Raw genomic sequence first — 25,285 nt, 5'->3', positions numbered from 1 at the left:
GAGTGGCTCAGTGGTTAGAGGGCTGGGCTGCAGTGTGGAAGGTAGTGGGTTCATAATCGGATTTATTTTTAAATCCAAACTTTTTGCCTTTGGTAATCACTGCATTTGGTTTTAAACAGTAGCACAGAATACTACTTTTTTCTATGTAGAATAAGATTCAAGTGTAATCACACATTCGTATACTAAATTAAATATTGAGTATGAATGTGTATTTTACTGGTAGTCAGATATGTTTTATTGAAAATACAACAGTCTTTACAAAAGTGTGTGGTATTTTATATTATCCTAATAATAGGCATTGTATGTTCCTACAAATTAGCGTCATCCCACTGATTGCAATCCAGTTTACTCCTTTTACTGTTGCAAGAAAAAAATAATTATTTTTTAGCTCCACCTGCTGTCGTTTTTGAGCATAATCTGTCTCCTCCTTACTCCTCATTCTGGTTCCAGAGCTCCCGCGCCTGCTTGATGGCTCCAGTACGGGAGGATAGACTTTCTCTCTCACAACGTCATTTTATTTTCCCACCTTCCCAAATGATATATTTTTTGTGCAGCTAGTACAGTTAAAGTGCAGGACAGACGGCAATGAAAGAGGCATTTGTTTTAAAGGACAACAACAACAAAAAAGAGGAGTAACTTGATTTAAACATCAGCTTTTGAAGGTTTGTTTTTATTAACTACACAAGCATATCACAGACTTGATGGCAATTTCAGAATAGTGCACCAATGACGTTTGCAGAATTAGTGTGTTATTTCTACTAAAAGTTGAGCATAAAAATGCATCCAGGAGTCTGTGTCTAACTGAATATTTGGAGATGTTTTTTGTTCGTTTCTCAATCAGGATCCACTGGAATTGTTAATTATAAAGTAATAAGATAACGAAGAACGTGAATCAATGTTGTATTAGCTGTACGCTTTGCTAATTTAATCATAAAGAAGACAGACATTCAGCTGGGTTAAGTGATTCGGATTTCAAAATCATACCATCAGAAGGAAGGGGAAGAGGACGATTCTCAGTTTAGCTACGAAAGTGACCGGACTCCCTGACTTCCCTATTAAGTGCTGAGTCTTAAAGTATAAAATCTCAGATGGGCGTCTGGAGAGGAAACGACAAAAACACTTCCTTTTGTTGTCTGCGTTTTTAATCATATGTGCGGGGGACTTTTCCGTTCACTGAGTTGGATTTAAAACAGCACAAAGGACCTATACCATATCGTTGGAAAGTGGCTTATTCTATACCTTAATGAAATATATTTTTCGGATAAATCAGTACTGTACGAGTATAGTCTACTAGGAATATATAGTTAAATCTGTATTTTATATTTTACTTTAACTTGACATACGATACCCTATATCGCTCGGATTGTTTTTCCCTATTGTTTATTTTTAAATTAACTGTTTCCTGCGTTTGCCGTTAAGCAGGCTTTCTGAAAAACACATTTCTGAGTGCATGCAATCTTGCTTTCCCAAGTGTTCTTGAGCAGAGACTTTATTATTATTATTATTATTATTTTACTGCCTGCATTTCACAATTTTTCTGGAGCTGTTCTTGGCTGTTACATTTAACTAACACCATCGCAGACGCCTTCTTCATTCACCCCTTACATGTACGGACAGTAGGGCGGTGATCGCAGTATTCCTTCTGGTTTTGTCCCGGGATCAATACGATGACCTCTTTGGGAGCCCAGAAGGTGCCCAAAAGTGAGAAGTTGGACGAGGCACAGGCGCTCGCGAGGAGCTGCGCGGGGAGACCCGACTTTCTGCCTTGTGATGGGCTCTCGATGTGTGCCACACATAGCCATGGGAAGTGTTTTAAACTGCACTGGTGCTGTCACCTCGGCTGGTGTCACTGTAAGTACCTTCTTTCTGTTCAGTTTATATTGATAACTTTTTATTTGGTTCAAATGGTTTTGAAAAGCGGCTTAATTAAATACGGTAAGATATTTATTCCAAGGAAGTCACTGCCCAATTATGTTGTGTACTAAAGCCGTGTATGTTCTTTTGTTAGAATCGTATTTGTTATTTGTTCTATGCAAAAACAACGTTGTGTTTTTTAAAAACATTTTAAAACTTGTGAACATCCATTCTTAATGCTTAAAAATTACGATACAAACTCGTCTGCGTCGCTTTTTTTTTTTTTTTTTTTTTTTTTTTTTGTTATATAAAGTAATGGACATGCTGAACGGTAATGTTGTGCGCGTTTTAACACATTTTCGATTTGCCATATTGACTTGTTTCACCGTGTCCCTTCTGTTACTCTGCATGATGGAGTTGTAGCCTATGTTGTTCGCGGTCTATTGGTCTAGATTAGCAGGAACATCAGGTCTGAAGAAAGAAAACACATATTTTATTGGCCTTAGGGAAAGGAAAATGGGGTTTGTGTTCCAAACCCTAGCAGGCTTGAGGGGAAACACCCAGCCGCTGTTTGGAAGAAACTCTGACCTAAACTGAAGGGAAACAGAGGGAAGTATCATGTGATTAAAAACCACAAATTAAATCATGTGCATGTTTTTCAGTGTTCTGCAGATGAGAGAATACTGTAGTTGTACATTGTTTAGCAAATGTAGGGGTATACTGTATATTATGCAATGCTTTTAGACATAGTTTTAAAAGACTGCCTACAGCACACAGGATTTTAGCAGGCAGCACCCTGCCCTCTAAGATTTCAACTGGCCATTCACATATTTCAAATCGAATTCAATTAAATTGATGTTGACCTCAATTTTAATAACTGCAGCTAAGGGAGTATCTTCCAAATAATTCAATTCTATTTATTATATTTAAAATGTCAGTTTGCTCCGTATCTGCTTCGCTAAGGCTTTCATGTTTTGCAGTATGGGTTTGTTGGATGCAGATAGATTGCAATATCCTTGTCTGTTAAGACACAGATTTGTGAAGGCTATGGGTAATGACTGTGCTATTGTACAGCTACTTTACAGTGCAAAACTGGTTCATTAAGCACTATTCACATACAAGCACCACAAAAGCACTTTAGATCTATGTGATGGAAATTACTTATGCAAAAGCAGAGATACACCGTACTGTACATGGCACATAATCAGCAGTTTTGTTTTTTTTCATAGCTGGTATTTCAAACGGAATCCACAATGTGCACAATGTGTGTGTTTTTTTTTAATTGTCCAGGAGTCCCACTCTTACAAAGGTTACTTTTCATCATTTACATTTTCGTAATGTTTCCTGTTTAATATCCTGTTATGTTTTGTATACTTTTGTTTTGTATATTTGTTGCATACCTGGCTTATAAGTAAAAACATATACATACAGTATATATATATATATATATATATATATATATATATATATATATATATATATATATATATATATATAATATATAATTACACACAGACGTGCTCAAATTTGTTGGTACCCTTACAGCTCATTGAAATAATGCTTCATTCCTCCTGAAAAGTGATGAAATTAAAAGCTATTTTATCATGTATACTTGCATGCCTTTGGTATGTCATAGAATAAAGCAAAGAAGCTGTGAAAATAGATGAATTATTGCTTATTCTACAAATATATTCTAAAATGGCCTGGACACATTTGTTGGTACCCCTTAGAAAAGATCATAAATAATTGGATTATAGTGATATTTCAAACTAATTAGTTTCTTTAATTAGTATCACACGTCTCCAATCTTGTAATCAGTCATTCAACCTATTTAAATGGAGAAAAGTAGTCACTGTGCTGTTTGGTATCATTGTGTGCACCACACTGAACATGGACCAGAGAAAGCAAAGGAGAGAGTTGTCTGAGGAGATCAGAAAGAAAATAATAGACAAGCATGGTAAAGGTAAAGGCTACAAGACCATCTCCAAGCAGCTTGATGTTCCTGTGACAACAGTTGCAAATATTATTAAGAAGTTTAAGGTCCATGGAACTGTAGCCAACCTCCCTGGGCGCGGCCGCAAGAGGAAAATCGACCCCAGATTGAACAGAAGGATAGTGCGAATGGTAGAAAAAGAACCAAGGATAACTGCCAAAGAGATACAAGCTGAACTCCAAGGTGAAGGTACGTCAGTTTCTGATTGCACCATCCATCGCTTTTTGAGCGAAAGTGGGCTCCATGGAAGAAGACCCAGGAGGATTCCACTTTTGAAAGAAAAACATAAAAAAGCCAGACTGGAATTTGCTAAAATGCATATTGACAAGCCACAATCCTTCTGGGAGAATGTCCTTTGGACAGATGAGTCAAAACTGGAGCTTTTTGGCAAGTCACATCAGCTCTATGTTCACAGACGAAAAAATGAAGCTTTCAAAGAAAAGAACACCATACCTGCAGTGAAACATGGAGGAGGCTTGGTTATGTTTTGGGGCTGCTTTGCTGCGCCTGGCACAGGGTGCCTTGAATCTGTGCAGGGCACAATGAAATCTCAAGACTATCGAGGCATTCTGGAGCGAAACGTACTGCCCAGTGTCAGAAAGCTCTGTCTCAGTCGCAGGTCATGGGTCCTCCAACAGGTTAATGACCCAAAACACACAGCTAAAAGCACCCAAGAATGGATAAGAACAAAACATTGGACTATTCTGAAGTGGCCTTCTATGAGTCCTGATCTGAATCCTATTGAACATCTATGGAAAGAGCTGAAACTTGCAGTCTGGAGAAGGCACCCATCAAACCTGAGACAACTGGAGCAGTTTGCTCAGGAAGAGTAGGCCAAACTACCTGTTAACAGGTGCAGAAGTCTCATTGAGAGCTACAGAAAACGTTTGATTGCAGTGATTGCCTCTAAAGGTTGTTCAACAAAATATTAGGTTAGCGGTCCCATCATTTTTGTCCATGCCATTTTCATTTGTTTTCTTATTTACAATATTATGTTGAAATATAAATCAAAAGCAAAGTCTGATTTCTATTAAATATGGAATAAACAATGGTGGATGCCAATTACTTTTGTCAGTTTCAAGTTATTTCAGAGAAAATTGTGCATTCTTCGTTTTTTGTGGAGGGGTACCAACAAATTTGAGCACGTCTGTATATATATATGTTTTTACTTATAATATATATAATATATATATATATATATATATATATTATTAGTGCTGGGATGAACGCAGAATCGCAAGATTTTCATGTTCGGATATTCGCTCGTAATTTAAATATTCGTTCGGATATTCATTCGATTTTCAAAAAGTAATAAAACCCATTATTATGTGCATTTTTTAAAAGTGGTTGCAGCTAACAATAGTCTCATAAATCTTACTTGTTATGCACATCAATTCACTATATAGGTCTGCAGGGTTGGCGATTTTATTTTATTTTTTTTCGAAATTTTAAGAATGTTGGAAATGGTGGTTTGTGAATAGTTACATACTAAATTACTCAATCTTAAATGAATACATATATAAAGCAAATTATTTATCATTGATTGCATCCTCTAAATGTGAACAGGGCAGCAGTGTGGAGTAGTGGTTAGGGCTCTGGACTCTGCACCGGAGGGTTGTGGGTTCAATCCCCCGTTGGGGTCACTGCTGTTGTACCCTTGAGCAAGGTACTTTACCTAGATTGCTCCAGTAAAAACCCAACTGTATAAATGGGTAATTGTATGTAAAATAATGTGATATCTGTATAATGTGAAATAATGTATAATGTGATATCTTGTAACAATTGTAAGTCGCCCTGGATAAGGGCGTCTGCTAAGAAATAAATAATAATAATAATAACTACAATATGTGAACTACAAGAATTTAGCGATGGAGTGCGCCAGAGAAAAATACTCCTCGCTCATCCCAGTCACTCTTTACTTTTACTTTTCTTTCTTTGAGTTCCTCTTTCTGTGTCAGTCCAAACACACTCAAGAGATTTAAATCAGTGATTTAAGTCGACTTGATTTAAATCAGCCAACCCTGTAGGTCTGTTTTAAAAGAAACACACGTGCAGTTTTGAAGGAAACCTATGTTTTAGCAAGTATGTATTTTCATTTTAAACCATGACACCTAGGTTAAAAAAAGTTCTCAGTTTGCTTGCTTTGCCCACCAGGAAATCTATTAATGGTTTCACTTCCTAGGTCCATTCACCTCAGCAGTGAAAGCAAGGCCTGCAAACCGATTTTATTTTTTACCTAGTGTAGTACCAGATATCATGTTTTAAAATGAAACTACATGTTTGCTGAAACATAGCCTTCCTTCAAAAGTATGGAATTAGTCTGTTAGCTGGAATCACTTTAAAGAAAGGGTCATGGCAGCCATCTGAAATCATATTTACTAAGTACACAACAGCATACAAAAGAAAGCCTAGGTTTGCAGTGTGTATCGCACTCTTCCGCTGTGAGCTGCTGTACTGTGCAAACAAGACAAGACCACGGCACACCATACCAATATGCTGAGTAATACATTAACGGGCAGGGAGCCAGTGCTAGTGACTTCATTAAAGGACTGTTTACATAGGTACCTGGGAGATGGACAAGTGCGGATTTACCTCGGTTACAAAACAATAACTGTCCTGCTTGAGCACAAGGTCTTCTGGCCAACAGATAATCTCTTAACCCTTAACAGGATCTTCACAAAAACCCTTTACAGTAGTTTCTGCTTCCGTGATTTCAGATGATTTCAGTCTTGTGTTCTGTGGAATTCTGAGACCGCACATGGAATTTTAAAACACCACTGTGTCACTCTTTGCAGACTAGATGCCAGAGTTTTTGCTGAATAGAAATAATGCTGTGTTGTGTGAAACGCGGGAGTGTCTACATGCGCGATGCAGAAAATATGCCCTGTTTTATTGGTCAGTGTTTAATGGATGATACTGATAATACAACTTGACAGAATCAGAATACAGCTTTGTATCAAAAACTCAATACCTAAAAGCATTTGGGACTAGGTTTACAGTGCTAAGCTTCTCGTTCAGTTCAAAGTTTGCTCCACTTGAAGTACAAAATCTATTTTAAATTTTTTGTTTTGAGATTTTTTTTTCCTTTACTAGTTTGGGAAATTTTACACTGGAGCTTAGTAAAGCTGGCCATTGACTATTAACTGGAAAACAAAAAGTACTTGACCTCAATATGGCAGCTCCATAAAGCCAAGCTCAAGGTCACTAGCAAATTTTGCCAAAGGAATTTAAAAACACAAATATTGTGTTTTTGCTTATAATTTTAAAAATACACTAGTTTCTATTTCAACTATAGTGTCCATAACGCCACCCTGTCTATTATAAACTGAATTTTTTGCAGACCTCATTTCACAGTATTTTTCTGACTGGTGGTATTTAGATCCACCGTTGTTTACATGACTAAAATAGACTCATTGATTACAGTGTTTTTTTTTTAGTATTACTAAATATGATTAAGCATAGTTTTGTTATTCGGTAACTCCTGTTTGTTTAACTTCCCCCGGTTTGGCCATATTTAAGCCTGCAAATATGACTCCCTGGGGGCCTGATTTATTGACCTTTTAAAAAACAGAATAAAAAAAGTAATTTAAGTTTCCTGAGCTGTTGTGAGGAGTTGCAGCGGTGAGGTAATAGAAATGGACATTCTAAACCGGGGAGAAAGGATACAGATCTTGGCCTTCACATTATGCCCACAGGTTATTTTGGGCACAGATCCTATTGGTAACCAGCCATCCACACAATTCGTTTTTTGTACGTCGATATTCTGTACACACAATGACCGTATTCTAGTATCATTTTGGCTTAGAGTATTATCATGGGTTACAATATGGCTGAATACTTTCGTTCTCGTTTCAGAATTGGAAAGCAAGCCATCCTTAGATGTGAGCGATTTTAGGCTTCACTATCCTAACAAAGCACTCAGGAGTTGGATTTCAGATACCCCAGGGATTAAGCGGGTGCTCTTATGTGCACTGATTACCATGCATGATCTGCAACAAAGCTAAGGCTCAGCATGCAAGGTGCTAAATACACTGCAGCCCAGGCCAGGGCATTGAAATGCAGATTACTGTGCTCTCTGGAGTACCCATCGATTTACAGATAAATCACCCCATCTGCGTGGTTGATTATAGTGTGTTTTCAAGCATGAAGACACAGCAGATTACCTCTATTGATAACTGATGAGGAGCACAAATAAAACACATTAAATCAAAACTCTCATTGGACTCTTTAAAAAAAAAAAAAGTGCAAGTAAACAGCACGGAAATCTGATGTTTGTTGTCAATACCCCACTAATGATAATAATTTGGATATAACAAAAACAGTCTTGCACTTGCCATTAGTTTGATATAGGTGACATTCCAAAAGTAACAAGCTATAAATGGAAAGCCACGGGATCTATGGGAGTGAGTGCTGCAGTGCTTTAGAGCCCTCAAGTCTCATGTCTCTGTAGTGTTTTGAAATGCGTTAGCATTTGAAGCTTGTCTGTCACTCTCACACTCCCCACATAAAATACAAGGCATGCATCTATTCTCAACTGTGTTCTGGTTAAAATTCATCCCAGAGTGGTCATCCTTTGCATCAGAATGGCAATTCCACTTTGACACAACCAAAATAATGCAAGAAGTATACGTAATCCTATAGTATAGATAAAGTTAAAATACGACTGTATGTAATTCAGGTAACTGTTCATAATCTGCACCTACCATAGACTTTGTTTAGTAAATGCATTATTATTATTTGGTTATTTAGCAGACGCCTTTATCCAAGGCGACGTACAAAGACAAGGGTGTGTGAACTATGCATCAGCTCCAGAGTCACTTACAATTACGTCTCACCCGAAAGACGGAGCACAAAGAGGTTAAGTGACTCGCTCAGGGTCACACAATGATTCAGTGGCTGAGGTGGGATTTGAACCGGGGACCTCCTGGTTACAAGCCCTTTTCTTTAACCACTGGACCACACAGCCTCCATTGACTTGTGATTTTAATGTTTCTTTTGACCTGATGCAAATCAACGTTGTTTTAAAAGATACAAACTGTTCAGACAATTAGGGTCAGTTGTGCATTATTATGTATGATAAAATGTTACCTACAAATCTAGAATATGTGCATTGTCTGTATTTTCCTTTGTTTGTGAGCTAGTGACAGATGATGAGGATTTGGAGTTGATGATCAATGATTGTTTTTTAACTATTTAACTGTAATTAGTAGGGGATGAGTGATTTATATCCAAACAGTGACATCACATATTATTTTTCATATAATCTTGTGCATGTGTTCAAAACTTGAGATCTCTGCTTTCATTGCTAATTGTGGGGAACTCCTGTCTAGCCGGGGGGTATGGGAGGGAGCATAGTGACAGATTTTCCCTACTCTTTGCTTCTAAAAATTCAGCTGGGAGCTCTCCTCTCCTCCTTGCAGTAATAGAGCTATTGGTGCTATGCTCTGACTTTTTTTACAATGTGCACCCATCTCTTTCTGCAAGGCTTATGCTTCTGGTTGTGGTGTGCACCCATCTCTTGCAGGAGGGTTATGGGAGTGAAGTGCAGTATAGCCTGTATGCTTTCTCAGAATTAAACAAGGCCCATGTAAAAGGGTAGTTGAAATTGATGGTAGATGTTATGGGGCTGTCTTTTGTAACAAAAAAAGGATAAATAAACATGAGTGCTTGAGTAGCAATATGAGTAGCCTTTACACGATTCACAGTCAAAACATTTCTTCAAATCCTATTAAACAAAAGGTTTCCGTGCACAGGCAAATGCGCGATCCTCCTAACAAGGAGCCCCGCAGGCAGGAACATTATCTCTCTACACAATTGCTCTATAGTACGCGGGCGGTACAAACCAAGTTGTTTATAATCTCACTATTCTGTTATTATTGTCTCTCTTTACTAATCTTTCTCGGCAAGGTCCTAACTAAGTACCTGCTATACGCAGCATGTGCCTCGAAATCCTATGATTACAGACTGCTAAAAAAAAAATACACATGATAATTCCACAGTTTTCCATTCTGTTGTATAGTTTTGCATATTTATAGATACGTCTTCTATTTGCATTAATCTTCAAGCATAGGTGAAAAACATGAACCAAAATAATTAACTGCATTTACACAGCAAACAATGTAAACCCAAGTATAAGCCTGTGCACCTATTTATGCAATTGAACTCCCTTATAAATATCTTATTAAATATAAAAGCATTTTATTCCTGTTAAATGTGTTTCAATGTTTTTGTGAAAAATATAGTGGTGAATATGCAGGTTTACCAGCTTGTACTGTCAATTAAGTTGAATGTCTCTACAGTAAGTGCCATTGTGAGCAATTAGGTTTAAGTTAATAAAAAAACAATAATGTGCAATACATTGTAATTCTGATTTTGGAGGTGAAGGAGATTTGTAGTTATTTGCAGTGAGTCACCACAGGAATCACTCTACTCTGAGTGTGTGGTGGGTTATTTTGCTAAATGATGAACAGGCTGAACATGTCTATTCACAATCCAAACAAGGGTCAAATCAAAAACGGAAAATCTACCAGCTATAACAATGAGCCGACAGTTTCTAACACAATGGTGAATAGTTTGCTTTCAAAATACATACTGTACGCTTTTACAACTCAGTACAATGCTAACACTTAAGTCAAGTGTAGTGCTTTGTGTGCATGAATAACAACCTGTCAGTCATAAAAAAAAGTTAGGGCATAATGTCACACTTTCTTTTCAGGCTTGTCTTGATGAGCCCTTTGTGTGTTTTGAAGGATGCTGGTGTTGAACTGAGTGTACAGAGAGAGAGCAATGTTGATTTAAACACAGTTCAGGAATCTCTGGGATTACAAATTCATCAGTGCACAGTTTCTTTTGACGTGTCAGCTAGCACACATGCTGTAAAGCTGCTCCAATCAGATAGCTGGAAAGAGGTGGAATGGATACAGACAGGATTTAGAGGATAATGTAATCAAGTTCTGGATTGTATCTGACAGTAAATGAGGTGTGTGCCACTGTCAATACATCTGGGGGCTGAAAATTATCTGCTACATACATATGATGTGTCAGCATTTTGTAAACCACCATTTAAAACGTATTACACCATACACCAAATTTGTACCATTGTTAATGAAACAATAATAAAACCTTTGTGGTCTGTTTATTAGCAGTATGCTTAATGTTATTGTCAACATGCTTTGGCAGATTAAGGGTTTATTAGACAGCATTTGTGCACAACCCCACCTGTTTGTATACGACGTGTGCCCTTATACATTACAATAAAGCTGTAATATTTAAAAATTACCTCTGTATGATCATGTAGTGGCCAATATGAGTCCAGTGAAAATAATATTAACTACAGTAAATCTATCCAGGGTTATGAACAGATCACTCACAGCACAGCACATCTAGTTACAGGCTTCATTAAGGAGAGCTCTCTGGGTATAGTATCTTGCCTCTTTGAGTGAAACAAGTAAAAATGTCAGTGACATACACTGCTGTGCAAAAGTCTTAGACATGTAGCATTTTTCTACTCTGATGTATTATGAGCATCAACAATTTACTCAAAGCCTCCACTAGTGTTTTCTACTATTATAACAACCTTGACTTGCATAAAGAAAGAAAAACATTGAAAAAGCTTGCATCACTCGATTTTCAAGGTGTGATATCCGAAGCATAATCAACAAGTACAGACAAACATCATCAATAATTGACAAACCCAGGACTGGAAGACCCAAAAATCTGTCTAACAAGGATGAGCAATACTTGGATAATATCCTTAAGGAATAGAAAGAAGACAAAAGTTGAATTGACAACAGAACTGGCAGAAGGCACAGGTGTCGTTGTCCATCCATCACAAGTCCAAAGCACCTTTGACCATTGTTCCATAGTCCAATTTCTGTGTTCTTGTGCATATTTTAGCATTTTAGTCTTGTTCCCCTTTCTTAACAGAGGTATTCTTACTGCAACACATCATTTAAGTCAACGACACCTGTGCCTTCTGCCAGTTCTGTTGTCAATTCAACGCTTGTCTTCTTTCTATTTTTTCTTGTTTTTTCTTTATACAAGTCAAGGTTGTTATAATAGTAGAAAACACTAGTGGAGGCTTTGAGCAAACAGTTGATGCTCATAATGCATCAGAGTAGAAAAACACAACATGTTTAAAACTTTTGCACATCAGTGTACATCCACCATTAAAGCTACCATAGAGACAGATAGACAGGTGCCTTTCTATACCCCCAAATTCTGATGCTCTCCAGAGATTAAGAAGATTAAGAATTGGTTCTCTAGAATTTTGTAAAAGTGTGACATACAGTTTATGATACCCTCAATAACTAAGGTCCTTAGCAGGTTTCATCACAACTGGACTAGTGGGTCTTGAGATATATACAATACTTTCAGGTGGGACTTACAGGAATTTTAGCTCTCCACTGTATCACCAGCGGGGGATAAAAATAAAACCTTTAAGAAAAGGCAAATAAATGAATAAAAAATACTCACCCATCCCCTGTCAGGAGCAGCTGTCATCAGGTTCAGTACTGTTCTGTGTGTGTTAAGCAGATTACAGATGCAAGAACTGGCAGTACAAAGATAAAAACCGGTTTATTTCCACAGTCACTGTAACAGCAACGTTTTATTACTGCACTGCAAATATTTATGATAAATCCCTGGCAATTGAGTCAGACACTAAAGCAACAGCAACCCGGCTAAGCGTAATCTTAGAAAATCCACATCTGATGACTTTCTGTACATCAAGGATTGAACTAATTGATACCAGAAATGTATGCATGCACTGGGGTGCTCTGGCAAAGAGTATCAGCTGTTGCCAAAAATAGAGGAGCTAGGGGAAATGAGGGAGGGGAGGGGATTAGGACAGGCTTGAAAAGTTACTAGAGTGCAACTTGGAATTAAAAAGAATGGCCAGGGTCACCAGACACAGTTTAATTTTGTTGTACAGCTCTAATATCCACATCTGCATGGGAAAGATAAAAGCAGGAAATATTGCTTTTATCTTTGTCCACACCCAAGGGAATCTATTACACAGTCTGTGGGTGTTGTATAGCTGGTCACTTAGACAGGCAGTACTTTTGAGCAATCTTCTGAGCATTTTCTTTTCCATTAATATTTTATTACTTTTATTTTTAAATGTACACTCTTGTAAGAAAACATATTCAGTTCATCTGCATACATGCAATAAATACATATTAAAATAATACATCAATGATTCACAAATGTCATCGACAGATCCATATTAAACTCTCATACATTCCAGATATATATTAAATTAGTTGGAACAAGGGAAAAGTGGTCAGAATCAAAGGTTACAATAACAATGGGTAGTTCATACATATACAGGTTTAGTTCATAGGTATACATGTACATTGGTATAGTATAACTCAAATTTAGTTCAAATCTGTATCCATAAAATAGGAGGTAGCTCTATTCCATATTTCAGTAAATTCTGAATCCTTATCTAAAAAAGCATAGGTTATTCTTTCCAAGTTAATTACATCTAGTACAGAATTCATCCAAAGTGCCACAATGGGGGGTTCACTGTCCTTCCAGGAAGTTAGTATAATTTTCCTAGCTATAAGGAGTAAAGTAAGTAGTAATTTAGACTGTGATTTTCTAAGTTGAAGATTTGTCTCCTAAGATTGCAATAGAAGGATTGTAGGGGATATGTAATTGTAAACTATTTGAAATATGTCTATAAATTGCAGTCCAATAATCATTAAGCTTGTTGCAACTCCATAACATATGTAAAAGTGTGCCTTTTACAGAGTCACATCTCCAGCACTTGTCATCCTGCTTCAAACCACACTTTAATAATCGGACAGGAGTATAATGAATTCGGTTTATAATTTTGTACTGAATTGATCTCAATTTGGCATTTGGTGAAGACAGTTTTATATTCTTGTTGATCCTATTCCAGGATGATTCCATTACTGGAGTTGTTAATTCTGTCTCCCATTTGGACTTCAAACTAATGTTATTTAGATGAACAATTACCTTTTAATAGTTTGTAAAACTTGGATACAAAACCTTCTAAATTCAATGGATTTAATAAAAATATCTTAAATTTAGTCAGATTAGGACAGCGAAGTTGAGGGATTAAGTTGATTAAAGAGTTTTTTATATGTTGGTAAATTCTTGTTTCTCCACTCGGGATATGATATCTATCCTTTATCAATCTTAAAGAAGAGAATACATTTTCTTCAAATAAATCACCAACCTTGTTAATGTCTGACTTACTCCATGTGAGATTAAATAGTGGTTTCCTATTATACAACATTTTTGGGTTATTCCAGAGACCTGAACTGAAATAAATTATTTTAAAGTCTCTTAAAAGTAGGGCTGATCTTTTGAAAATGTTATGTGCAAATCTAAAAATAGAGCTGCCCTGCATAGCAGATGGAGGGCCATGTAACAATAAGTCTTTTAAACTGTAGGGGGAGGCAATTTTTTCAACAATTGTTACCCACATTGGGGGATTATTTGATTTTACATACCAATCTCTAAAATGTCTCATTTGATAAGATAAATAATACCAATATGGATTAGGAATTTCTGAGCATTTCTGAGTGACGCACATCATTATGTGCGACTCTTGTGAAGTATGACTGGTTGGTGACGTTGTCAAAAAGCTATTGGGTGGGCTACCTCTGATGCCTGTCACAGAGGTGCCATATGAGAAAACAATGTCTCTCTTCAGAAGAAACTTAATTGCTTCTGATTTGCACACAGAGAACCGAAAAAGAAACTCTCTCATCAAAAGGAAAGCGAAAAGTCACATGACACCAATATGGCGATTATCTTGGGTCCCACTCACAGGTCAAAGTGAAGGGTGCAGATAGATTTTTACAGAGAAGTTGCCAGTTTAAAAGGTTTATGAGATCTTAGCAGTAGTAGGTGCGGCAGTGGATCTGAAAATGCATACAAGCTCCCCTGCTTTAATATCTATAGAGAGATTATTTTTGGCAATGTCTAAAGGCTAATACATGTTATTTTATATTCTGGATCCAGTCGTATTTATGGTAGCACCATTAGGAAGTATCATTATTTTACTATTTATTATAACAATAGGCATCGGAATCAACATGAATAGGGAAGATAGACTTAAACTATACATTAAAATGCACAATGAACAGTCCAATAAAATAGAGGTTTGTGACTAGAAAATACAGACTAAAAACTACAGAATGTGTCGCTGAATTTTGCATTAATGAGATCCTGTGGTTAAGTTTTGCATTGTTTCATGGGAGACGAGGAACACATATTTTGAAAAAGCAAAACTACAAATACAAACACGACACAGACTGCCTGGAGAGTTTGCAGGCAGCTAGTTCCTCAATTTCAACCAATCACAATTAAGGATTTGTCACAATCCCAGTATGTATATCTTATATACAGATCATCCTGTGCATAGAACACTGGCACAATTTGAAAGTAAATAATAAAAAAAACTTTTAATAGCCATTCCTGAGTGTGATGATCAGTTCAGTTTGAGCAGGCAGAACGGCTCAGCTTTGCAGTTCTTAAAGACAAGTGAACTATTCCTTCAGGGTGGCGGAAGGTTGATTTATCTCTCTTTTTATTTATATTCTTTTTTTACACCCTTATTGCCGCTCATGTCTTTTTGGCTTGAAACTGATCCATGCAGCATCCACCATGTTTACATGTATACATGCTAATGGTTCATTCACTGCCTTCAGTAATGACATCGCAAAGGGGAGGTTCCTCAGGCTTATTAAAAGTTTCACCACATTAGAGAGAAAAAAAATAAGGTGACAGTAACTGATGGTATGTGTTTAATTGGCAACATTAGAAAATTGTCACACATTGAGTACAGAGTTAACACAGCGGAAAATGAGAAAATATGAGTTCCCTGACAGTGTTAATCACTTGAAAGGTTACATATACTTCTTTTAGACACATTGATCTGATAACCGTGACATTTCTGTCTGTGAGGAGGTTTTATTTAAGGACTTTTTAACAGTAAGAAAAATGTTCAAAATGCATCTTCAGAAAGTACACATGAAAAACAATACTGGGATATGAATTTCAATATTGCAGCAGTGTGGAGTAGTGGTTAGTGCTCTGGACTCTTGACCGGAGGGTCGTGTGTTCAATCCCAGATGGGGGACACTGCTGCTGTACCCTTGAGCAAGGTACTTTACCTAGATTGCTCCAGTAAAAACCCAACTGTATAAATGGGTAATTGTATGTAAAAAATAATATAATTGTATGTAAAAATAATGTGATATCTTGTAACAATTGTAAGTCGCCCTGGATAAGGGTGTCTGCTAAGAAATAAATAATAAAATATTCTGATTGAAGATAGATTTGATAGGCTATTTGAAATATACTACTGTATTATTCACTACGATCATCTCAAATTTTTTAAATATATTTACAGTTAAAAATCGAAATTCCGGTCACTGACACCCCCTATTCCAAATGGCTGGCAAGGTTGCTTAGGCATGCTGACTGTGTGATGACACTTCCATGCCACGGCTTAGTGTTGATACTTGACTCGGTGGATAAAACACATTGGAAGTGTAATGCCGCCAACAATACTCCCTGGAAAATTAATGTTAATTTCACTAGGCAGTCCTGAATTCATATTTAAAAAGTTAGAAAGTAAAAGTATTAAGGACTGCTGCAAATCGGTTCCCGTTTATGTTGCAAAGAAAGCCTCCCCATGCGATTTCTGGATAAACAGTTTTAGTGAAATCCATGAATATAACATGGCCATCGAAACACAGCAACAAGCAACGATAACCAGAGCAGCTAGTTACAATTGCATTGACTGCAACCCTTGGCCTTAGTGATTGTTTGTGAAATGGGGGAGCTGCAGTAAATCCAAGATTTCACAGAATTGCTCAAAGGCAGGCACTTGTGGGAAAGCAAGTAAAGAAATATTCAGAAGATTTAAGAGAGGTGTGATTTGCATGATTGCTTTAAAACACGTGGGGACCAGAAACAGATACTGAATTAATAAATAACATGCGGAAACTACAAGGGGATTTTAAACTACACTAGACTACTGTATACTGAAACACACACATTTATGTCTCATACGGATGTTTGAATGTTTGTTTTTATGAAAATTTGTGAGCATATAACTTGGGACTAACTTGCTGGAATGATCTGAAAATGTATACAGCTTCATAATGGTGGGGGACCACTACTACCCACTGTTTTTTAATAGATCAGTGAACTTAATCATTTGTGAGTGCACATTGGTGTGATTTGCTGTGTTCGGCAAACACCCTTCAACTTAGCTACACTTCACAATAGCCTGCACTAATTGAACGCAGGTAGCTTTTCAGGGGTATGCACACCATAGAAAATGTCTGTTTCATTCCCTGTATTTCTCTCTCTATCTCTTACAGGCAAATACGTGTATCAACCCATGACACCAGTGGGGCAGCTGCCCAGCACCTCAGTCCCGGCTACACCTACTGATCTCACAGACACCATGGATATCGCTGTCTCGCTGACTGAACGCTTTCTAAAGACTGCCTCCTTCTTCCAGCCACCGCCCTGCCCAGAGTCACCCAAGTACTGCCTGATCTCCGACCTCTTCATTGATGACTACCAGGTCAAGCGCATCAATGGCAAGATGTGTTACGTGCAGAGACCTCCCCCGCCACCGCCACCCCTCACACCGCAGCCCCAAAACCAAGCCGTCAGACACGCCGCAAACTGCAAACAGGCAGTCCCAGGTTCAGCGTCTGGATATGGGGCCAATGAAAAGGTCACGGTGCCCAAAATGGACCACTGTTCCTCTCCGTCAAGCTCGGAGGATTCTGGGATTAATGCGCTGGGGCTTCACTACATGGAGTCTTGTGATGATGACTCGGAGGATGAAGACGATCTGAGTTCAGATGAGGACTCCAGCCCTGGGAGTCTGTGGGACCAGGACGAGTGTTCCCTGCTCTCTCCCTCTAAATCGACTGTAGAAATCATTGAAAATATAGAAACCACTGTTTAACTGACCCACATCTCATGGAATGGGTGGGGAAACAGTTTCTAGTTTTGCTACAGGGAGTTTTGCAAGCAAGAAAGGAGTCCCTTGTAAGCCTCAAGGATTTACAGAAACTTCAGGTCCAACCATATTACTCACCTTAACACAATTGTTTCTGATGCGCTCACATTGCTGCTTTGTTTAAACTCTTTTCAGTTGCTTAAACTCTCTGTTGGAGAGGATAACCATTAGCCTCTTTGCTACTTCCTGTTTCTTGTGGACACAATTCCAAGCATGGTTTCTTGTACACAGATTCTAGCATGGTCTTGTATTTCCTACCAGTGTTGACATATTATATAAAAAAAATAAATAAAAATACAAACAGTTTTAATCCTTGCCTCTGTATTTTTGCTGTTACAAAGAAGCATAAATAAACTGTCATGTAGTGTCACTCGTATGTATGTCAAGTTGTGTATTCTGAGTAGAGATAGCATTTTTAATTGAGTTGACCTCGGTGGGGTAGAAGCTAATTCACTAGCTTAAGTTTTCACATCTGGGGGCCTGGCTTTTAACCAGCTAAAGTGAAACAAGATTGGTGTTCTTAATCATTAGTCCCAACAATAGTCCACGTCGCAAAACCACCAGTATGATTTGGCAGAATTGCTTGACGCAGGACAAAATAACAGGTGATGTTCAGGTCAGGGTTGAGGCGTGCTGTTGGAGCTGTAAGAGGGGATTAAACTGACTGTAGCTACTGTAGTGCCATTATCGCCCACCTTTTATGAGCATTAAATCTTTAAGTGAAATAAAAACTCAGGAGAATATGTTAATGCCGCAAGAGAAGTTTAATTAGTTGAACTCGCTGTAAATCATGCATGAACAGCTCGTATGTTAATGGGAGGTTTTTGATGTGTTGCACAGCCTCTCAGAACATATCATGGTTTAACCAAGAGCAAGCAGACTTATGATAAAATGAAAAATAAGTGGGGGGCAGAGGTTCCAAGGCTGTTTGGTGTGATCTGATTTTATATAGGGTATACAACAGCTTCTCATGTGTTTGTTCAATTTTTGTTCAAATGGAACTTCTTTAAAATAACTTCCAGAAATGTGTTACTCATATATTAATGTTTGTGGATATTGGACACAAATCAATCTGTATCTTATATACAGCTGGGATGATCAAGTCAGATAGAAGAACAAAAATGCGTATGGAGAAAATAACTAGTCTTTGATTATACTGTACAGTATAAGCAGGTAAGGGGAATAGATAAATACAATAGTTTGTGGCAGACTACATGCTCTACACACTAAGGGCATGTTCTAGTTTAGTAAATACAGTTATTGTTGTTCGTTGGACAAGCCTGTCCAAAATCGCTTAACTGATCCCAGCTGCATCTATTCATTATAATTCATGATCAAAAAATATTTCTCTACTTGACTAAGGAGTTGATTTGATCAACCTATACTGCGCCCAAAACACAGCTGGATTTTATTGGGGCATTTGACAGTATTCAAAGAATTCTAAGATGACAACGGGTAAGTGTTTGATGCAATACAGGGTGATACTTGACCATATAATACTTGGCTTATACCAGTGCAGTACAAGTTGGACAAATCAACTCCTTAGTCAAGTAGAGAAATATTTTGGCTAATCCCTTCATCAGTGTGATAATGAATTATAATGAATAGATGCAGCTGGTCCCATATACTGCCAGGGCTGGAGTCCTCATCCGAACTCAGATCTTCTTCATCCTCCCAGAAACAGGCTTGTAACCAGGAGGTTCCCGGCTCAAATCCCACCTCAGCCACTGACTCATTGTGTGACCCTGAGCAAGTCACTTAACCTCCTTGTGCTCCGTCTTTCGGGTGAGACGTAATTGTAAGTGACTCTGCAGCTGATGCATTGTTCACACACCCTAGTCTCTGTAAGTCGCCTTGGATAAAGGGTCTGCTAAATAAACAAATAATAAAATCAAATAATAAAGTCTCTTATAATTTGAGAAATAGAATACAGCTGTCCTTTTTTGCCAACTTTTTTGTTTTGGTGTTCAAAATTTAAAGTCCACAAAAGACAAAAGCCTCAACAGTTGCCATTGGACACGGATATGTGTACAAAATGTATTAATTGTTTCATGTAAACGGCGGCTTACAACATGTACCGACATTTTAACATTACAGACTTATATAAATTGTGTAACTGGAACATTCTCTTAATGGTGTCTTGTTGGTGTCCCTGCTTTGAATTCTTACTCATAATTTTAAGAAAAATGGTTAGCGATTTAAAATGAGTTTAATAGAAACTACTTAGACATTGTAAACTCAAAACCCAACATGTATTGATCATGATTAGGGACATTGGCTGCTCTAAATAGCATTGCCCTTAAATGTATAAACCTGCTGTTGGAGAACCTTATTTCACTGTATTTTTATTGCATTTAGTGATGTTACGAAGATGACTAATTAGAGAGTTAAATAGCTGTGTTATTTTGATCCAGTTGTGTTTAGATCATTAAAAAGGACCCTGTTTTTTTTATATTATTAACCACTTTGCTGCTAAGCTTATTTACACCCCCTGTGCAACAGAAAAAAAACAGTTTTTACATAAATTCATATTTTTAGGTGATGTAAACTATATTTAGGTATGGAAAACTGTACCTTATTTACAGATGGCATCATAAAATAAACACATCAAGACACATCAAGATTAAAAAAAAATACAGCACAATATAGCTGACATCTCATTTCTATATACAGGCGAGAAGGTCCTGTATTTGATCCTGTGTCTCTCTGTTGGAGATAAGAGGTTAACCGAGCTATCACTTTAAAATGTAGGACTCCATGGAAGCAAACAATGACTTTAAAAAAATTTAAAAAAAAAGATTTAACAGCACAATTCAATATAGCACCAGAGGGGTTTTCCAAGACAGATGCAATTCATCATTATGGAGGCAAAGTGGATAATCAGTGTTTTCTTGCTTCATATGAATTCAATACGAATCAAGACATTTAGTACTTTGTGTTAGTTACTATGCAAAAGCATGTTAATGGAAAATGTAGAGTTGCCATGAAAAATGACAACAGCACACAGATACTGCACTATGCCCAGCTGTGACACAGATCAGAGCACAATGAGGAGGGAGCGTGCTCATGGAGGTTGACTTGTTCTGTTTAGATTTTGTGTTCAAGGAAGCCATGTAAGAATTCGCAGCATTATGAAAAGGGTCCCAGGTGTCCTTTGTCATTATTATTTTTTTAGAAACAAATTAAAAAAAAAACTTTTAAAAAATAAAGACTCCATTATTTTTCTTCCAATTTCAGCAATGTATATTGACTTGTACGGTAACTCATTCAAGGACTAACAGGCTTAATGCAACAGAAAAAGTATGCTGCAGTGCATTTCATCTTTTTTGTTTTGCTTTTTCAAAGACATCTCTTACTGTGGTCCAGTGGTTAAAATCCAGGGCTTGTAACTGGAAGATCACTGGTTCAAATCCCACACCTGCCACTGACTGACTCACTGTGTGACCCTGAGCAAGTCACGTAACCTCCTTGTGTTCCATCCTGCGGATGAGATGTTAAATAAATGTTCTATTGTAAGTGACTTTGCATATAATGCATAGTTCACAGCCTACCTCTGTAAAGTGCTTTGTGGTGCTCTGTGAAAGGTGCTATATAAAAATAAATATATTATTATTACTAAGCAAGCACTGCTCCATTTCTGTTCTGAATATCAAATGGCACACAAAATGAATCAACCAAAGACATTTTCAAAGTTATAGCCTCACCGCACTTCTCGGCAGCATGCAGAGAGGTTTGCTGCATCAGCAGGAAGCAGATGCCTGTGGATCATATGCTTCTGATCTGCACAGAGAGAACCGAAAAAAGGAAATGTCTTAATTCCACGAGCTAAACTGGGGTTTTCAAGATACAGATTAAACCTTTAGTTGCCAGAGCCGAAAATGAAATGTAGTGGTGTTGTATGTGTTAGTTCTCACTTACATGTATGCTGTGTTGAGGTGCTTTGACTAAAAGCTCAAGAGCTGGTCTTCAACTTTAGTTGCCTGCCATAGACAACTGTAATGTAGGTTAGATCAGCCAAAGCCAATGTGTATTGATATAGGGTAGCAAATGCTCCCTCTCGCGCACATCAGTGATTTGCCAGAAAAACTAAAAAAACAACCTGATCCAAACTTGCAGATCATTAGATGGTGCTGGTCTATACTTCAAATATCACGAAAACAGCTTCTAAACTCTGGTGAAAGCACCAGACAGAACATTTCAACAAGAAGTATTCAGAAAGACTGCAAACATCATGTAAACCACAGTGATACCGAGAGGTTGAAGACACGGTTACAATCTAAAATGCATGCTTGTGAACTGCAGAAAGAGGGTTCACAAGTGTACGTCAGCAGCTCTGGAAGGATTAAGCATCTATCTTCTCTTGCAAAAGAGCCCTCCACACATACATCTGGCTTTTCCCAATGTGCCCCTCACACTTCCTCCAGGCTTCCATTGCTCATTGATCTACAGTCTTCAGTTTCTCCCTCAGCGAGGTATTCTGTAAATCTGAACACCACTGCTCGGAATTGCAAGTATTCTCGCATTATTTTTTTTTGTTTTAGGGAACTCATTGTAATCTTTTAGTACTTGTTATAATTTTATTTTTTCCTCTTATTTCCTTATACAATCATTTTACAATCATTCTGACAGTTCCTGAGTTCTGATACATCAAGATTAAATTGTATTATTTTCTTGTCTCACAATTCTGGTATGTTCTGTGCCAACATAATCCATTTTACCATCTCCTTTTGAGTGCTTTCTGATTCCAAAGAAATCACATGATTGAGTGACCTTTCAACTCTGCTGGCCCACCTTCCTCATACAGTACTATTGCTATTGGGATACGCATCATTCTTTGCAATCAGGAAGTACTCAAGATTTGCCGATCTTGGCTGGGGATCCACAGGGAGTTCTGTATTGACTTTTGCATGTTGGTTAAGGAAAGAAAACCAGCAGGCTCTACCTCATCAGCATGTTTCAGCACCCTTACTGGTCACATGCCTGATGAGGTGATGGTAGAGACAAGCCAGGCTGGGCCTCGCCTCCAGGGTTCAGTAACTTTGCACAGTTGCTTAGGTTTGGCGGGTAAAAAGAGGCAGTTGTCATGACAGCGGGAACGGGTCGCCCATGGATCTTCAGTCCTGATTGCTCAGAGGGATACAGGATTGAAGTAACATTTGTATTAAGCATTTTAAATTGGGCAAGACAAGCTGGATCAACAATCAAGAATCCAGGTGAAATGACCTAGGAAGTAAAGCAGCAACAGGCTTCCTGGAAGGTAAAGGTAACATAACGTTCTTGAATCTAGTGCAGTACCAGATGTCATGTTTTAAAATGAAAATACAAGTACATGACTGAGTTATGGAATTAGCTATGGATAGGTAAAAACTCCTTCGCTACATTTTCTTCTGAAAAAAAAGGTTCCTTCAGAACCAGCTGGCAGCCTCTTGCTGAGCTGTTTAATAAGCAGGGGAGATTAGATAAGGCTTCGAATGATTGACAGCGTGTCTGATTCTCAATTGTAATGTCATTAAAAGGGATTAGTCATTGTAATGTAATATGCTTACTATCCAAACAGCAACCACCAGCAACTGTATTCAGAGGTAATAGAGTCATACTTAAACTCAATGTGAGAAAGATATCTAGTCAAAACATATGTCAAAAAAAATGAAAATTTATTTTAGTATTATGCATTCTATGTTGCCATGGAACCAGAACTGTACCTACATGCACATGATGATTACAAGGTGATATATATATATATATATATATATATATATATATATATATATATATATCACCTTGTAATCATCATGTGCATGTAGGTACGTGCAAAAAACACACGTGGTTGGATTAAGCTTCCTGGTCGAAAGCTTCATTTAAAAACAAACCACCGGCATTATCACTCTCAGTACAACAGAGAGAAATAATACATTCAAACAAAGACATGGATATTCAACCAAACTATGACGAGAACTCAGAAACAATACAGAAAAAAAAACTTGCTGGTTAATCCAAGTAACAGTCGTATTTGCATTCAGTTGAAGAAACAACAAAACTTTAACAGATGTTAGTTTTCGAACGACTTTGAAACGGTTTGAAAATGGAGGTCGTCAGCGAGAACACAAAAGTTATGTTTTTCTCAATGACTGAAAACACTCTTGGTAATGTTTTACAAGATCTTCAGTCTGACACTGATGACGAAAATGTAAGCTGGTCGTTGGTGGAGAATGTAATACTGATAGTACTATTATTAAATTCTTAGCCGACGCCCTTATCCAGGGCGACTTACAATTGTTACAAGATATCACATTATTTTTTACATACAATTACCCATTTATACAGTTGGGTTTTTATTGGAGCAATCTAGATAAAGTACCTTGCTCAAGGGTACAGCAGCAATGTCCCCCACCTGGGATTGAACCCACGACCTCCAGAGCCCAGAGCCCTAACCACTACTCCACTAGCCTATGCAATTGTGCCGTTTAATGGTTTTTTCTTAGACCAATATAACCGATTTATTTATTTATATTTTCTTACATGAGTTTTCAACAAGTCTAATACTAGGCTACTGTAATTATGCTGCTCTTCAGTTTGACTTTTTTTTTTCTGGGGCGGTATCCCCTATCTCCCCTTAAGCCACATCAAAATGTAAAACCCGAACTTAAAATATGTGGAATGTCATTTTTTTTTCTCAAAAAACATTAAAATGACAAATATAGAAATAAATAACAAAAATACACACGATACGGACACTATTATTTTGGTCCTTCTTCCACCGAGACCCTTATAGTATTTATTGATTTATCATTCTTAAGTACTTTATACATTTTTTTTTTTTTACCTGTAGATACACTGCAAGTTTGTGCATGTTTTACAGTCATATCCACAGTATCGTCATACACCACCACAGTTTGCAATTAACTCAGCCATTTTGAAAGTGAACGCGATGAAAAACCAACTCTGAAGCTGGAGCGGCCAGTGTGCTCCGAGCGCTCTGAAATTCATCTTACCTGAGTTTTCGAACAACACCACAGAGCACTGCAGGAGCACTCTGACATTGAGTTTACGAACGCACCCTATATTAGTGTATTACTCTCATAGAACCATTACAAGCAATGGCTATTCCGCACTGTTACTGACATGGTGCTGTACACTCATTCATAAATTCTGTGGTAAACCTGAAGTAGACAGCTGATGTCAGTGTCTTTTTGTTTAGAGCAGATGGCTCTTGGGCCTTATATGTTTTGCTGAACTCCACAATATGGCCCTTTTGATTTACAGGTAAAGTATCCCATTAGGCTGTTAATGGGTTTATAAATACTGCAAGGACAACTGGGAGTCTTTGGTGGAAGCAAGTGCAGTCAAAATGCAACTAAACTGATTTAAACATGTGACATGTTTGATCAGCACAAAAATACTGAAGCCTCAAT

The 25,285-nt window shown here is 37.6% G+C and overlaps 1 protein-coding gene across 1 annotated transcript; it reads left to right on the top strand.

Annotated features, from left to right (window-relative positions):
* The first annotated feature begins 424 nt into the window (after positions 1-424).
* LOC117406320 (UPF0524 protein C3orf70 homolog A) lies at positions 425-18,183 on the top strand. Its single transcript, XM_034010259.3, has 2 exons — positions 425-1,851; positions 17,218-18,183. Exons 1-2 carry the CDS (start codon positions 1,668-1,670, stop codon positions 17,817-17,819), a joined length of 786 nt encoding a protein of 261 aa, XP_033866150.1. The 5' UTR covers positions 425-1,667; the 3' UTR covers positions 17,820-18,183.
* Positions 18,184-25,285: the final 7,102 nt, after the last annotated feature.

The sequence above is a fragment of the Acipenser ruthenus genome, chromosome 10, assembly GCF_902713425.1.
Source record: "Acipenser ruthenus chromosome 10, fAciRut3.2 maternal haplotype, whole genome shotgun sequence".
NCBI lineage: Eukaryota > Metazoa > Chordata > Actinopteri > Acipenseriformes > Acipenseridae > Acipenser > Acipenser ruthenus.
The sequence above is the reverse complement of the archived record's forward strand: the minus strand, read 5'-3'. Positions and strand labels throughout refer to the sequence as shown.

What these genes read in the sequence shown, in the direction of transcription:
- LOC117406320 (XM_034010259.3), top strand. Translation starts at nt 1,668, where the DNA reads ATGACCTCTTTGGGAGCCCAGAAGGTGCCCAAAAGTGAGAAGTTGGAC. An exon ending in TCACCTCGGCTGGTGTCACT is followed by an intron (nt 1,852 to 17,217) that starts GTAAGTACCTTC and finishes TATCTCTTACAG; the next exon opens with GCAAATACGTGTATCAACCC.